General features: G+C 32.8%; 1 protein-coding gene across 1 annotated transcript in view; it reads left to right on the top strand.

Moving 5' to 3' along the window:
* Lrp1b (LDL receptor related protein 1B) overlaps positions 1–15,829 on the top strand; it is a 1,852,169-nt gene that overhangs the window by 1,246,586 nt on the left and 589,754 nt on the right. The window contains 2 exon segments of the mRNA XM_047543195.1: positions 7,419–7,496; positions 7,499–7,570. Coding sequence (XP_047399151.1) covers positions 7,419–7,496; positions 7,499–7,570 — 150 coding nt within the window.

Raw genomic sequence — 15,829 nt, 5'->3', positions numbered from 1 at the left:
TCAATGAAAATTATTTGTTTACTTAAACTTCAAGTGCAACTTCTTAAAGTCTTTGAATCTTAAAGTCTTTGAAAGATATCCTTTTATTTAATCATTCTAACTTCTGTGCTGAATTAGTACATTTTAAAACATATTCAAGGATAGGATTTGCAAGCATCTTTTACCACATTAAGAAAATCTGAAATATTTCATTGTTTAAAAATAAGATTTAAAAATTTCCAAGATATGTTTCCTTGCTCAATATAACAGAGTTTTGTTATTTATATACACTTGCTACCATCATAGTCATTTTTATTATTTAGGAAGTTCACTCAATAAATAGATATTTATATTGATGAAAATATGAAGAATAGATTTCAAAAATAGTCAGAGAACTTGTGCATGCATGTGTATCATAATTACATAACCAATTTAAATTTACAAGGCTTTCATGTGATTTCAAATGTTAAGTGAAATAAAAGGTTATTTTTAACAATGCTTATAAAGTGCATACCCAGAACTAGTAGCAAAACCTTCAGACCCATCCTCAAGAAGGTCATCATCCAGTGAAGGAAAACATCATGGATAATTCTGTGAGATCTTCAGTAGAGTAAAATGAAATGAAAATACTTAATATTTTTCATAAAAATAGTTTCAGAGACACTATGAACACAGAAGAAATAAATTCTTTGTGGGGAAGGAAAATAGGGGAGAGTTATAGCCAAATAGATGCTGTTTTAAAATATCCACAAGACCTTGAAGAAAAAAATAACATACTTTTGTTTTTAAAGAAATGACAGATGAAGAAGGGGTTTTTCTTTTTTCTAGAAAGGAAATCTAGGAATAAAAGGCATGAGATAGTTTGATATGTGTAGAAAGCTCTGAATTTTTACATTGACTGGGAAAAATCTAACAGAAGAGAGTACTTAGCATCAATTGTGAGAACCACAATTTTAAAGTATTTGAATGGCACAACACCAACACAGTGCATTTAAAAATCTTTTGTTCAATTTTACTTATCAGGCAGTAAAATATGGTCAGTATTATATGACTATAAGCATTGAAGTCATTTAAATGTTTTTAAAATGAAACACCTCACCAGAAACAACTTGATCTTGATTCTGATCTTTCCTGCATTTTTGCATGTGCTGTTTTCACAAGTCTCATAATTTTTTGCCAATCACCAAGTGCTAGGAATATTGTTTGTAAAATGATTTATACAGGAGAAAGGAAAAGATTCTGAAATCTTAGCTTGATAAGCAACAAGAATCAGTTTATAAACTTAGCCCAATAACTGTATGTTGTTGATGACTTCTTAAAATAAGATGAATTGAGGAGGACTATTTCAAGGAAAAAATAGATAAGGTCAAGATAAGGGCAATTACTTAACTAATGGTTGAATAGTATGCTTTTAAAAAATAAAACATTTATTTGGATAATTTTAGAGTTGCATGGAGTTATTAAAAATAATTCAGGACTTCTCATGTACACCTTACTGTTTTCTCCAATTTGAACATTATGCAAAACTATAGTGAAATACCACAACTTAGTTGTTGACCATAATTCTTTCCAGATTTCATGTTTTCTTATATTCATTTGTGTGTGGTTGTATAAATAGGTCAATGCAATTTTATCACATGTGTAGGTTGCTGTATCTACCACTATGATCAAGATACTGAATAATTCCAGCACCACATGATCCTTCATGTTTCTCTTCTATGGCCTCATCTGTTTCCCTCCTGCCATCACCTTTCACTTCCTTCCCAAGATGTCTGTCTTCCATTTCTAAAATCTTGTCATATTAAGGTGTTTTATAACCAGACCCATAGAATATGTAACTTTTAAAGGTTAGCTTTTTTTCATTTCACTTTTTTCCCTGAAGAGTCACTGAGATTATTTCATGTATCAGTAGTTTGATCCTTTTTGTTGTTGAGTGATATCACAAAATATGAGTGCAGCACAGTAAATTTAACAGTTCTCCTATTAAAGAACAGATGGATGATTCCACTTTTTGACTATTACAAATAAAACCATAAACATTCATGTACAGGTCTTTGCATGAACTCAAGTTTTCATCTATCTGGGATAAATTTCCAGGAGCGCAGTTGTGGGATCTGATTCAGGTAATAGTATGTTTAGTTTTATAAGTCATTGCCAGATACTGTTCCAAAGTGGCTGTGCCATTTTTCATTCCCAGAACCAGCAATGTATCGGTGACCAATTCTCTGCATCCTTATGGGCATTTAGTAATGTAATTTTTAATTTTAGTCATTCCATTAAGTATACAGTGATATAATTTCTACTTTAATTTCTTATGATGTTAAACTTTTTCATGTGTTTTTTAAAAAATTTTTTGATGGATTTATTGTGTTTATAGTCTTAACTCATTTTCCAATTGAATTATTATTATTTTTTTGTACCAGGGATTGAGTCCAAGGGTGCTTAAATACAAGCCACATCCCCAGTCCTTTTAAATTTTTATTTGAGACAGGGTCTTGTTAAATTTCTTAGGGTCTTGCTAAGTTGCTGTGCTTTTTGGCTTTGAACTTGTGGTCTTCCTTCCTCAGCCTCCCAAGCTGCTTGGGATTACAGGTGTGTGCTTGTGCCAGAGTCCAGTTGAATATTTTTGAGCTTAAATTTTGATAATTATTTTGTGATATTTGTGTTTTATTGATATGTGGATTACGATATTTTCTCCCAGACAGAAGTATATCTTATCAACTTTCAAACAAGTTTCAGTTTTGATTTGCTTGTTTTACAAATCAAGAAATATTTTGAGTAATTATGAAGAATAATCTATTAATTAAATTATGGGTTATAGAGATATTCAGAGATGGTTACAGGTTTTCAAATACAATTTTACCTGAGGGAAATACAAAAACAAACAGAAAAACCCTTGTACTGCTAATAAATAGTTAAAAGTCTTTGAGTGCTTTTTGTGTGCCCCACACCTCTGTATGAGGCAGCTATCCTTATTATAGCCACCTCACAATGGTGAAGTGAGAGGGTAATCAAGCAAGTCTGCCAGAGGCACATAGCAAAGGCAAATTAAGGGTGATGCCTTATTTGTGTTCACTTCAGAGAGAAGTTGGGGATGGAGCAGAGAGAATGCTTGGATTTCTCATTACATCTATTATTTAACAGAATTTAAGTATTCCCAGGAGTTATACAGCATTTCTTGAGAAACTAGTGAATAGGCAGTTAGCTTCATGCTTTCCCCCAATGGAGTAACTATCCTCTATCAGAGCTAAATTCAATACCTCTCAAATAATTCTGCCCCAGGAATAATCATGACATTCCAGCAAACTCTGAAAAGATTTCCATTTTGTACTATTCAGAACACTATAATTCTTTTACAGGTGTAATGTGGGATGGAACTTTTTGGTATATTCTCATTTTTTTTTCTTTTTGGTAAATATATTTTCAATGGACAGTTTCTATAACTTTTACAATCCCAGAAGCAAAAGGGTTTGTTTTGTACTTAAATTTTTGAACACAGCACAACAAAAAGAATATTTAGATGACTTTGATGTTATTTATGTTACTATCTGGAGGACTTGAAATGACTCATCTCTATCTTAATGTCTACAGTATATCTTCTTCCCAACATAAAACTTTGGTGTTCCCCTGTCCTAAGATCTCACCATTATAATGCTGCATCAAAATTTAAAAGACCTGTTGAGTTGACAAAAATTCAAATTTGAAAGATTAAAATATGCAGTAGTTAAAAGCAATTTCTTCAATTGTGTATTGTAAAATTACCTGAGAATTAAAAAAAATATTGATGGCTAGGGCAAGACCAAAGCGGTTAAATAATAATTTCTGGAAGTGGGACTCAGAGATCAATATATTTTTAATGGCTTTATAGATAAGCATAGTTCACAGATAAGGATGAAAATATTGTAGTAAAATTTGGTATGTGATGGAAAATATTAGGTGTTGCTATCTCTAGAAAAATTCAATTTTAAAATGCCTTTTGCATATACCTTCATGTACATTTTAAATTTAATTCCATACTGAATATTATATTAATCTGATTTTGAATCACTTTATAAAGAAAATAAATTAGACATATAAAATGAAGTCTTCATTCTTAAACATAACACAACTTAAAGTGGTTTTAGTAACATATGGTAAAGCTAAATTATCTTACTTAAAACCATTATGTAACTAATTTGTACATCAGTTTGTGAGTTACTTTGGTTAAAAGATAAACTACATAATGTTAACAAATTGCATGGGTCTCAAAAAATTAGCTCATCTGTTTGAAATAAAATGTTCTAATAAAATATTAAAGGAATTCTTTGACTTAAAAAATGTAAAATCAGAGCATATGGATTAAATAGGTTTTTATAAGAATACTAAAATGGGTTTAAAAAGTAATTTTCCTTTTAATAAAGACCTTTCAATTTAGATGATGACTTCTCTCTTCTTTCATACAGTTATTACATTGTTTTATCTATACTTCATCATCTGATAATCAGCATCACATGATTTTAAAAATTAATAAACATGTCTTGCAGAATGGGCCTATGTTACTACTGGCATTTCTTCAGATAGATCATATAATCATTTTTAAGATTTTTAATTCTCAACCACTCTGTTGATCCTATATCACAGATACAATTAGACTTCTTTGCATAGTTTCCAGGGAAATTTTAGAAATTTGCTCACATTTGACCTGATTTCTTATTGCTATTGAATTAATGTTTTAACATCACTGAGTACTTCCAATTGCATTAAAGAACTATTAGTTTTCTGCTATGTAATTTATCTTTTGAAATAGCACAACTGAGATCTGATTCAGAAATTATTTTGATGTGTTCAGTTAATTCTTCAGTATTGATGGGAATGAGCATATGATATTAACAAGGTAAAAAAATCATATGATGTAAAAATATACTAATAAACTTTAATATGTGCTTGTAAACATGCATATATCAATTAATATAAAGCACATTTTTATCAATTTCTTGAATTCTTAGTAGGGTTTGTGGAGAATTGCAATTCTATTTCATAATCTAGGGAATAAATGTACTCAAGAATATTCAAAAGTTAAAGAAATTTGTTTAACAGGAGAAAGAAATATGTGGTTGCTAGGTGACACTTATCTTGCACACATACAGATTAATATAGAAACTTTAGATATGTTAATTCTGTGAATTGTAAAACTACTGTTCTAAAACTATTCAGTCTTCCAATTGATATAGAAATTCAAGCCATACGAGGTGGACCAATTGAATTACAGTTCTTTCTCCCTATTTGTCACAGTATCTGGCTACAAGTAGTCCATCAAAAAATTTAGTTGTGAGCATAACTCTGCTAGGGAGAACTCCTTGAAATAATTTACAATTTCATAATGGTCTTAATTAAGTAATCCATTCATTCTATGCTCATGAACTGTGTTCTATCTTCTAGGTATCATACTAGGCAGTGAAAAAATAAACTATGTCACAGTCACTTTCCTGTATGCAGTTATGGTTCAAAAGCAAAGTTGTTGAGTAATAGGCCTTCACAATCTCTGACCCAGTCTCTGTAACTTCCCTGCTCTGTTTAAGTCTGCTTTGTATAACATGAATTAGAAAAGAGAAACTGCAGGGTATTAGGTGGATGATAAGGTTCTGACACTGTAGGTCAATTTGGAGTGAGGCTCATTCAGTATGAATGCACACTCTTCTTCCAAAAAAGACGTTAAGGTAACTTAAACAAATGTATTCCTAAGAAAGATTAGACAAGAATATTGATTTCAATAATCCAGGTGAAAGAATATAATAGATTAGTCTATCAAAGTCAGGGTAAAGCGAAGAATTTAAATGCAGTTCCTCTACAACTACTGGTTATGGGTCACAAATCTGACTCTTCAGTTTCTTTGCAGCCAAAGCAAAGAGAGAAATATGGCCAGTTAAAATTTATATTTTGCACATATGGTTTTTCCTGGCATGGAGCCCTGAAAGAAATTTCTCCCATGGGTCCTTGGATAAAGAGGTCACAGTATAATATACTGCTTTCCGACACTGTATCCTGGGAAGTCTAACAGGGTTTCCTTATGTCTACTTCTTACAACATCTTTCATTCAAACCAAGGGCACAGTGCCAAAGCCCAATTCAACAAAGAGCATCAAGAAGGGACAAAAGCACAGAAATTTGAAAATGCAGTTCTCTGATGGTTTAGCTTGATTGAGAGAGGCAATTTAGAATACCCATGGGCACAGATAAAACCTACATATATTAAAGGAATTCTCTATAAATAAATATGTTCACTCAACTCCTTTAAAAAATTTGGCAACAGAAATGCTGCAGTTATAGTTTGTGTATTTGTGCCATTAATCTGTACTGAATGTGTTCTTTATTACTGATTAAAGATGGAGTTTTGTGATCCTGTGCGTTAGACAAACAACTAAGCCAAAGGAAAAATCTGTTGCTTATTAGAAAGTTGAGATTTAGATTTATATTAGAAAGTGTGCATTGAAGTGATTTAGGTACCTGCAGAATAAACAAACTCTCCCTCATAAAAAATTGAATGTTGTTGACTTTCACCCTCAAGATACTACATCATAGAATATGACAGTGGTAATTTTTATTTAATTTTATTTCTGTAGTATTTCCTTAGTAATTAAAACCAATTTACTACTCTGGTCATTGAAAGAATATCCAAAAATTATATCCCTGCAATATCTAATTATATAAAATTTTCTTGTGAACCCTCCAGTCTTCTATTAGTAAAGCATAGCATAAGTCAGAAAATATCTGAAATGGTATATAAACTTGTTGGATTATTTCTACTGATTAAAGCTGATTGGGTAAATCAGTGCCACTCTGGTTTGTGACTCACTGGAATTTCAATTATTTAGGCTATGTTTGAACCTCTCTGGGTGCAGCTGAACTCATGTTATTTTCTCCTTGTTTCTTCCTTGTTTCCTTCCTCTCTTTCCTTTTAATTTTTCAAAGGAAGCTATCATTTGTGCTTTTTTACTTCATCCTCTGAATGAGCACCAAGGAATAATATGTGGGTTTTATACACAGGTGCTTTTCCAGAGTAGTTCTGGGTCGCAGAGGCGAACATGGAACCACAGAGGCAATTGTTATTATGTGGACCATGATCTTAGTGAGCATGCCAGAAATAAAGTAGATGTGTCCTGAGAATACAGATGTCTTAAATGCTTTAGGCACTATTCTCCTCATCCATAATATGGAGCTATCATTCCTCTCAGTGTCACAAAACTGCTCTGATTATCAACAGATATACTGGTTAGGGGCTTATAGAATTATCCTTCTCAGTCAGTTAAGACAGTATATCACTATTTCCCAATTAACCGACTCTTATTTTAAGACAAAAATCTGAACTTTCAACTTATTTCTTCCCCGCAAATCCAGTGGTGCTCAGTAAATATTGCTATTAAGTGATTGCTATTATCTTTAAGTTGTATAATTTAATTACAGGTCTATCGATAGACTATGTCGAAAACAAGCTTTATTGGATCAGTTCAGGAAATGGAACCATAAATAGATGCAACCTGGATGTGGTAATTTAGAAGTAATAGAGTCAATGAAAGAAGAATTAACAAAAGCTACAGCCTTACTATCATGGGTAAGTGCAATGATTCTATAGGTAAGATGCTTCTTATCGATTAGAGGTTGATTAATTGTTACCTGTTAAAAGCTTGGGAAAGTTACTGCTCCATTAACAACAAAAGCACATTCAAATTGCACATCTTTATGAGAGTTTTTTCTTTCTTTCTTGTTTTCTTTTTTCTTTTTTAATTTTTTTAGCTTTAGAAAACAGACTCCTAAGACTATCCAGATCAGGGACTTAGCACTGCTAGCAATACTAACTTTACTGTGACTGATTCTTGGCTTACTGTGACTAGTATTTTTTTATGGTTCTTTTCTATGCTGTACTGCAGTGCTCTAAAGAGTAAGAGCCTTGCATATTTGTCACATTGAAGTCAAATCTGGTTTACTTCTGTTTAGAAAGCATAGCTTTGACCCACATAGATAATTTGAGAATTAAGGGAACAGGATCAATTTGACCAATGAAGGTAAATTAATGAAATTATTCCCTCAACCTGATAACCCTACCTTATCTTTAGAAATGAACAGAGAGGTTACTGATTTGTTTCATTTTCGTGACTTTGTTCAGTCTTCTGGAAAATAAAGGGACCTGGCACATAAGTGATCAGGAATCTAAAAGAGATGTTTTCCCTAGAACAAATAAACAACCTCTACCATGTTTCTATTAGAAACTAATTTTTGGAATGTAACTTTAATTTAAAAAGATATTTGCAGTTTTTAAAACAAACACAAGTGAAATACCAATAAGAAATATTCGTTGGTGAAGATGATTGTGCTTTTACTTTGTAAATGGAAGGCTCTAGGCTAAAGTCCATTGCAGGTCAGCCTATGAAGATTAATATTCCATATAAAATATCAGTAGTTACATTTGTTACAGGAAATCAGAAAATTTACTTCATATTTACAATTCCTAATATTGTGATATAATCAGGATAACTTATACTACTTGTGAAAAGTCAGTTCTAATGTATTTTTAAAGTTTATTTACATAGATAATAAATTAGATCTTTTAGTTCTATATATCCTATAATCTTTAATTTTAGCCCTTTGACCATTTCCAGATTTAACATGTTGTTTTTTGGTAACAATATTCATTAGTAATGTTTATGAGCAACTAGTTATTAGTGGAAAAGTGTGAGAATTCATTTTCTAGATAAAAATGTATTTTTATCATCTTTGATTTCTAATCATTAAAATATCTGACAGAAAGTAAAAGGTCTAGATAAAAAGTTTAGATATGTTACACAAATTATTGTGTAAGAAAGTATATATCAACTAACCATTAATTGCTGAAATGATCTTTATGTCTGTTTTTATACTTGGAACATACAGATATTAAATATATCTGCCTATGTTACAAAGTTGTGAGAATAGCTTGGAGATATATATGGATATATATTATATAGATAATATATATATGGATATATATTATATAGATAATATTCTTATAAAAACTTAGTTCTATGCAAGTGTATAATATGAAATCTTATGCCACTTGATTTGATGCATAAGGCCCTCTCCAGTTGTACCTTGTTGGACATTTTCAGATGTCTGATGAGATGCTGTAGCAGTTGTTTTATTGACTTTCTTTTGTTGTAGTTTTTTTCTAAATTGTTCTCCAGCTCTTGCTTTCATGAAGCTTTTTTTTAATAGTGTTTTTTCCTCCAGATGAGAAACTTAAACATGTACACATAAAATCAACTTTAAAAAAAATTATCCTATTTTTCTTTCTAGCCTTTGGGCCATACCTATGCTGTTCATTTAGCACCATGTTGACATTCTTCTCATTTATGAGTCCAGAAGCTACACACACACGCACACACATGCACCACTCACACACATTGTGAGTGCGTGTGTGTGTCAGGGTTGTACCTGACAATTGTGTTGTACCTGACAGTTGTGTTGTACCTGACAGTTGTGTTATTTTAGAGTTGTAGTTAATTTAGAATTGTTCTTTAACACCTATAAGACAATTTTAAAAATGGAAAAATGGTGTTTTTATATCATTCAGCCTTTCCGAATTAGTAAGAACATTTATATTTGTGTGTTTTTACATATCTTAAACCACTTGAATAAAAATAAATAGATTAATCCCTGAAAATGGTTGAATAATCACACTATGTATTCAAAATTGAATTTCATTATTTTTTAAAACCAACCCAAAATAGTAAACAATAGAAAATAACCCAATAAATTACAGGAAAACTGTTAAAAATCATAAAAATCATTTAAGGAAATTTGTTGAATTTTATTGACTATGTATATATTATATATTGTGTACAATATATAGTATCTATAGTATGTAAGCGTATAATAAAAAGTATTTATTTATAAAAATCATGGCCTTTTAGAAAAATTCAAGACTTTATTAAGGTTTATTTCCTTTAATAGGAATCTTTTTTTTTTTTTTTTTTTTTTTTTTAGGGTAATGATGTTTATTATATTTTTCCCCTCCCCCCCACCCCTCCCACCCCTCCCACCCCTCTTTTCCCTCTACACAGTCCTTCCTTCCTTCATTCTTACTGCTCTCCTTAGCCTAACTCTAAACCTAACCCTAAACCTAATGCTAGCCCGTCCCACCCCCCATTATATGTCCTCATCCGCTTATCAGTGAGATCATTCATCCTTTAGTTTTTTGAGATTGGCTTATCTCACTTAGCATGATATTCTCCAATTTCGACCATTTGCCTACAAATGCCATAATTTTATCATTCTTCATTGTGGAGTAATATTCCATTGTATAAATATGCCACAGTTTCTTTATCCATTCATCAACTGAAGGGCATCTAGGTTGGTTCCACAATCTGGCTATGGTGAATTGAGCAGAAATGAACATTGATGTGGCTGTATCTCTGTAGTATGCTGATTTAAGTCCTTTGGGTATAGGCCAAGGAGTGGGATAGCTGGGTCAAATGGTGTTTCCATTCCAAGCTTTCTGAGGAATCTCCACACTGCTTTCCAGAGTGGCTGCACTAATTTGCAACCCCACCAGCAATGTATGAGTGTTCCTTTTTCACCACATCCTCGCCAACACCTATTGTTGCTTGTATTCTTGATAATAGGAATCTTAAGACCCTATTCTAACTAGGAAGTTAGTGCTATACTTCTATAATGCCATCGAGTTACAGAGCTCAATAGTATGAATAGTATCAAGAAATGGATCAGGGAGTCCTTTTTAGCAAAAAAAGAAAGTCAGATGGTTTTGCTCACTGACAGAATGGAAGAAAGTTTGGGTGAAATTATAATGTATACAATGTGTCAATGTTGTGAATCTGATGTAGCATCATCTGTTCATGGGAATCTGACTTTGCACAAATTAAAATCTTTAACAAGTGAATGGTTATGTATTCATACTTCTCCATGCCGCTACAATATAATTAAACCTATAAGTGAAAATAAATATAAAAAATCTATTAAGGCCTATTCTATCAACATGTTAACTGGATATGTCAAATACATCTAGTATTTCAGGTGTTTAAAATATAGAGAATGCAACCAAAGAGAGGTAAGGGAGGAATCTCTGTGAAGTTTCCTGGCAAACTCTGAACTCCCCCTTCTGCTCCGACTTCCTTTCCTTTACTCCGCAACTCTACTCTTTCTCTCTGAGAATGGAAAAAAGGGTGATGACTGCTTCCTGCTGAGGATGAATAGTAATGGCCATAAAAAAGGCAATAAAAAATAAAACAGAGCAACTTCACACTATCCATGGGATTACTGATGATTGCAGTTACAAATGTTTAAAAAAATTTGCCTAGAGTGCTACTGAAATTGTGTATCCAGAAAACAAAGAAGTAATTGTGCTGTGAGGTGATTCCTATGTAGAAGTATATGACAGCTCCCCAGAGAGACTAGATAGGCAATGGATAATAAACAACCAGGAGATTATGTTTCACTAAAATTTAAGAGAACTGTTCCTAAGAACTAAGGTAGAAATGTCTGAACACAATATTAATCAATTTTTAATCCTTGATAATTACAAATTGTAACACTTGGGGTTCCCAGTTTTTCTTAGAATAGTAAATCAAAATAAATGGAAAAGAATTTTGGAATTTAAAGTCAGAGAAAGTAGAAGGTATCTGGCAATACGCAGATCAAAATAAAGCACTTATTTGATGATTCTGTCGATCTTCAAACTCCAAGAACAAGATTGTTTAAAAAAAAATGCTTTTATGTTTCTCCTATCAAGAAGTAGAGCTTAATTTCCCTCTTGCTGAATGTGGGCTGGACTTAGTGACTCCTTTTTAATAAACAGATTGAGGCAAAAATAATGATTTGTAGCTGTGGAGACAAGGTCATAAAAGGCAGAAGACTTCTCCTTGCCCTTCTTCTCGGATCACTCACTCTGAACAAAACCAGCTGCCTGTTATGGGAACATCCAAGCAACTCAGTAGAGAAGCACACACACAAGAAGAGGGAGATCTCCAGCCAACACCAAGTCAGTCAGTCATTTCAAACCAGGAGTCCTAGTCCCTGTCAGGATTTCAAAAGACTAAAATGAAAGGCAATAAGATCAAGGTAACCTCAAAGGAGCTCAAAACCAGAACCACCTACATAACTATCCCAGATTTCTGACTCCTAGAGAAACCATGTGAGATAATAAATATTTATTGTTTTAAGATGCTGAGCTTCAGGGTAATTTGTTATATAGCAATAAATAACTAATTCATATGTTACTCCATCCCCAGAGCACTCAATTATTTGTAAACAATCATAAATATTTGAATGCTTAGTCAAGTCAGGCAGACAGTGAATAAGTAAGCTCATTCGGAGAACGTGATGTTGAGGAGGAACGTAGTGCAGGCTTCAGTAGCTGGACTCTCTCTGGAGAGGTGGGAAGTGTGACAAATGGAGACCACCCCATGTGAGGTAGAAAACTTCTCAGTCCACTCATTTTTGCCCTAAGAAACATAAATCTTTTGTGCCAAATACTTCATTAAAAGAGAAGCAAGAAGTCCAGAATTTCATATAAAAACACGTAACTTTGAAATGTTAGCAAGTGATCATTCCTTTTTAGAAAACACCACACAGGCTAACATACTGTATGGGCTTAACTGTGATGGCTAACAGTGTACAAGCCAAGAAAACCGGCAACACAACTCCCTGTGCTCACTTGGTCCACACCAGTTGCCACCTCCAATTTGCTCATCCTCTATATGGTGATACTGAGTTGTTGAGAGAAGAAGATAAAGTGAAGATGGCTAATGCCTAGCTGTGCCATTGCAAGCGATTTGGGTGGAAAGTGAAACATAATGTAGTACAGCTGGCATAATTTACAGAAGCGAAAGGGCTTCTCTTGTAGAGGACAGTTTGTATGATTTCTCTCCAAGGTTTTATGATGCTCTTTGACCAGACCATGTATTCTGCCTAAATTATATAAAGATGGAGAACATACTAACATTAGGTATACCTCTTAAGTGAGTAGAGTTAGTACCCCTAGTTCTTGGGAAAAAAATGCAATTGCTATATTCAGATCTTGCATTCCTAACAATAATGACTATCTAATGCATTCATTCTTTCATTCTTCAATAAATGTGTACTATTGCCTACTGTATGTGCCATATACACTTAGGTATATGATGGCAAGAATACTGACTACACCAAGGCTGCACAGTAGTGTGGGGGAAAGACAACAAAGAAGATAAATAAAAAATATATAGTATGATAGTTAAGTGTAAGTGGAAAATAACAGAGCAAAGAGATAAGGAAATGCATGTGGTAGGGATGAAATATTAGATTGAGTAGGCATGAAAGGATCCTTACAACAGCAACTTCTGGATAAAGTTGAGGGAAGTATGAAGGAATGCAATGGGAACTAATAACTGCTTCAGTTACTTGCTTATTTTGCAGTTTTTACATCATTGTTAAGTGCTTTAATTTTTTAAAAAATATAAAAGATATATAATTACATTGAAAAAAATATTTCTATGTGATTTCAGTAGCTTACCAAGTTAGATATCTTTTAAGTTTGCAACAATTTAAAAGGAGAGTTTTGTGTGCTTCATTAGCTCTCTGAGTTGGCAAGTTCACTTGGTCAGATGTGATTTACACGTTGTACACAATGACTGTTTGATGAGACTCTTAACACCTTTCAGGTTCCTGACCAGCCTATAACTTTGAACATCAAATTCCTCCCCATTTCTAAAGGTGCTCTTGTTGATTGTCTTTTCTCAACTGTCACACATTGCAAATACAATAGCTTCCACTTTCAAATAGAATAGCTCGTGGCTCCAAAGTGACATCTACCACTGTTTCTTAGATATTTTTCTCAGTATTTAGTAAGTTCTTAAGAGATTTTTCTTTTATAAGTGTACTTCAGGTTCATGACATAATGATACTCTAAAAGAGTTTCCTACATGATTTTGAAGTAGTTTGTGTTATAAAATAGTGTAGAGTTAGCTATGTAACTCTTTAACTGTTGATCACCTAGCTTTCAGATATAGAGCTTTTTTGTTTCTTTTTATTCACCTTATTCTCACATTTTTTGACATTGTTCTGTTTATCAATACCTGCCTGAGTTAGTGAAGTAAATTAAAATTAATCGAGCTTCTCTTTACTGTTGGGTGCCTTTGTGAGGAGGAGGCTAAAACTGTTCACTAAAATTAGGATTTGTGGGTTGTTTGTGGATTTTATTTAACATGCTATTCCTTTTCCCTCCCCACATAAACAGTTTGAGAGCAAACTGCCTATAATATGCTTATGTTGGAGAGAAAGTTAGAAAAACCAATTCATGAAGCTGAGAGAAAATATACATATAAAACAAATGTAATAACAGAGATAGGTTTATTGGTCATTGGAGAAAAGAAAATGGAATTCAGAAAACTGCAGTTTATTTGTATTTGTGCTTTTAGGGTGTGAAAGAAAAGACTGAGTAGGACATACCAATCACAGATTTCAAGTAAAGGTACAGATATTAAACAAATGCAAAGTTCTTATGTCTTTATAGAAAATCATTAACATTTGTGAATTTCACACCCAGTAAATGGTTGTTTAATAAGTTATCCTGATGAAGTCTGTCACAATGTGTTGTGTAGTAATTTATTAAGTTTTATTAAGTCAGGAGTTTGAGTTCTAAGTAGTCCAAGGGCTGTGAGCTTGGATTGAACTCTTCACTCCACCCTCACACCTTATGAGCTGTTCATTGTTCTCTTCTAGTTCATTGCATGCACTATTATTACCATTTAAATATACTGTGTATCTAATTTTGTTGTTGATGTTCATTTTGCTATATGATTTATGGATATAATATTTACCTTGATGTTTTAGATAAGGATTCCAAAATTATCATTGCATTTTATCCTTGATGGTCAAGGGTATACATTTTATTTATATATTTATATGTCTTAGTTTGGACTTCTGTAACAAAGTATTATAAACTGGCTTATAAAAATAGTAAGTGATTTTTTTTCTCACAGTTCTAGAGTCTGGAAGTCTGGGTTTAGGGTGCCAGAATGATCAGGTTCTCATGAGGGTCTTCTGGAATGTAGATCGTTGACTTGTTATATTTTCATAGAATGGAAAGTGAAAGAGAGAAAAGGAGAAAGACAATGAGACTTCCTGGGGCCCCTTTCACAAAGGCATTTATCCTATCTATCCATGGGGGCTCTACCCCCATGTTCAAATTTCCTCCCAAATGCCCTACTTCCTAGAACCATCACACTGGGGCTAGGATGCCAACACGTGAATCATGTGGGGACGCATCTGGTCCAGTATACATATGCTTATCTATCTATTATGCATACACCCTCATCTATATCTATATGACTTGAAATGATATAGATCCATGACACAAAATGAGATAGGAGTCCTCATTATGTGATTAAATCATGGACTATTAGGATTAAATAGAGATAAGTAGGGAAGTATAGTTTAGATTGCAACCAGCCATGTAATCTGGGACAGTCAATAAACTCTAGGGCTTCATTTTCTATTCTGTGAAATCATGAAACTTGAAAACATTAGCTACCATGTGTTTTTCTTGCATGATTTTATTAATGGCAGGTTGATTCAGAGTACAAGGAGTAGTTTTATTTTATTTATTTTTGTGTGTAGTTCTGGGGATTGAATTCAGGGTCTTTTACATTGCTAGTTAAGCACTCTGTCACTGAAAGTAACTTTAAATAAAGTATTTGGTTGAATCAACACAGAGGAGATGATAAAAATTATAAATAAAAATATAGTTAATTTGCAAAGTTATGTTGATCCAAATTCATATTAACCTGTTTTACAAGTTAGGCAAGATAATTTAATTTTGACTTTTAGTTGAGAATTTGGTGGGTGCT

Source organism: Sciurus carolinensis, chromosome 3, assembly GCF_902686445.1.
Source record: "Sciurus carolinensis chromosome 3, mSciCar1.2, whole genome shotgun sequence".
NCBI lineage: Eukaryota > Metazoa > Chordata > Mammalia > Rodentia > Sciuridae > Sciurus > Sciurus carolinensis.
Note: the sequence above shows the minus strand (reverse complement) of the source record. Positions and strands in the feature narration are given on the sequence as shown.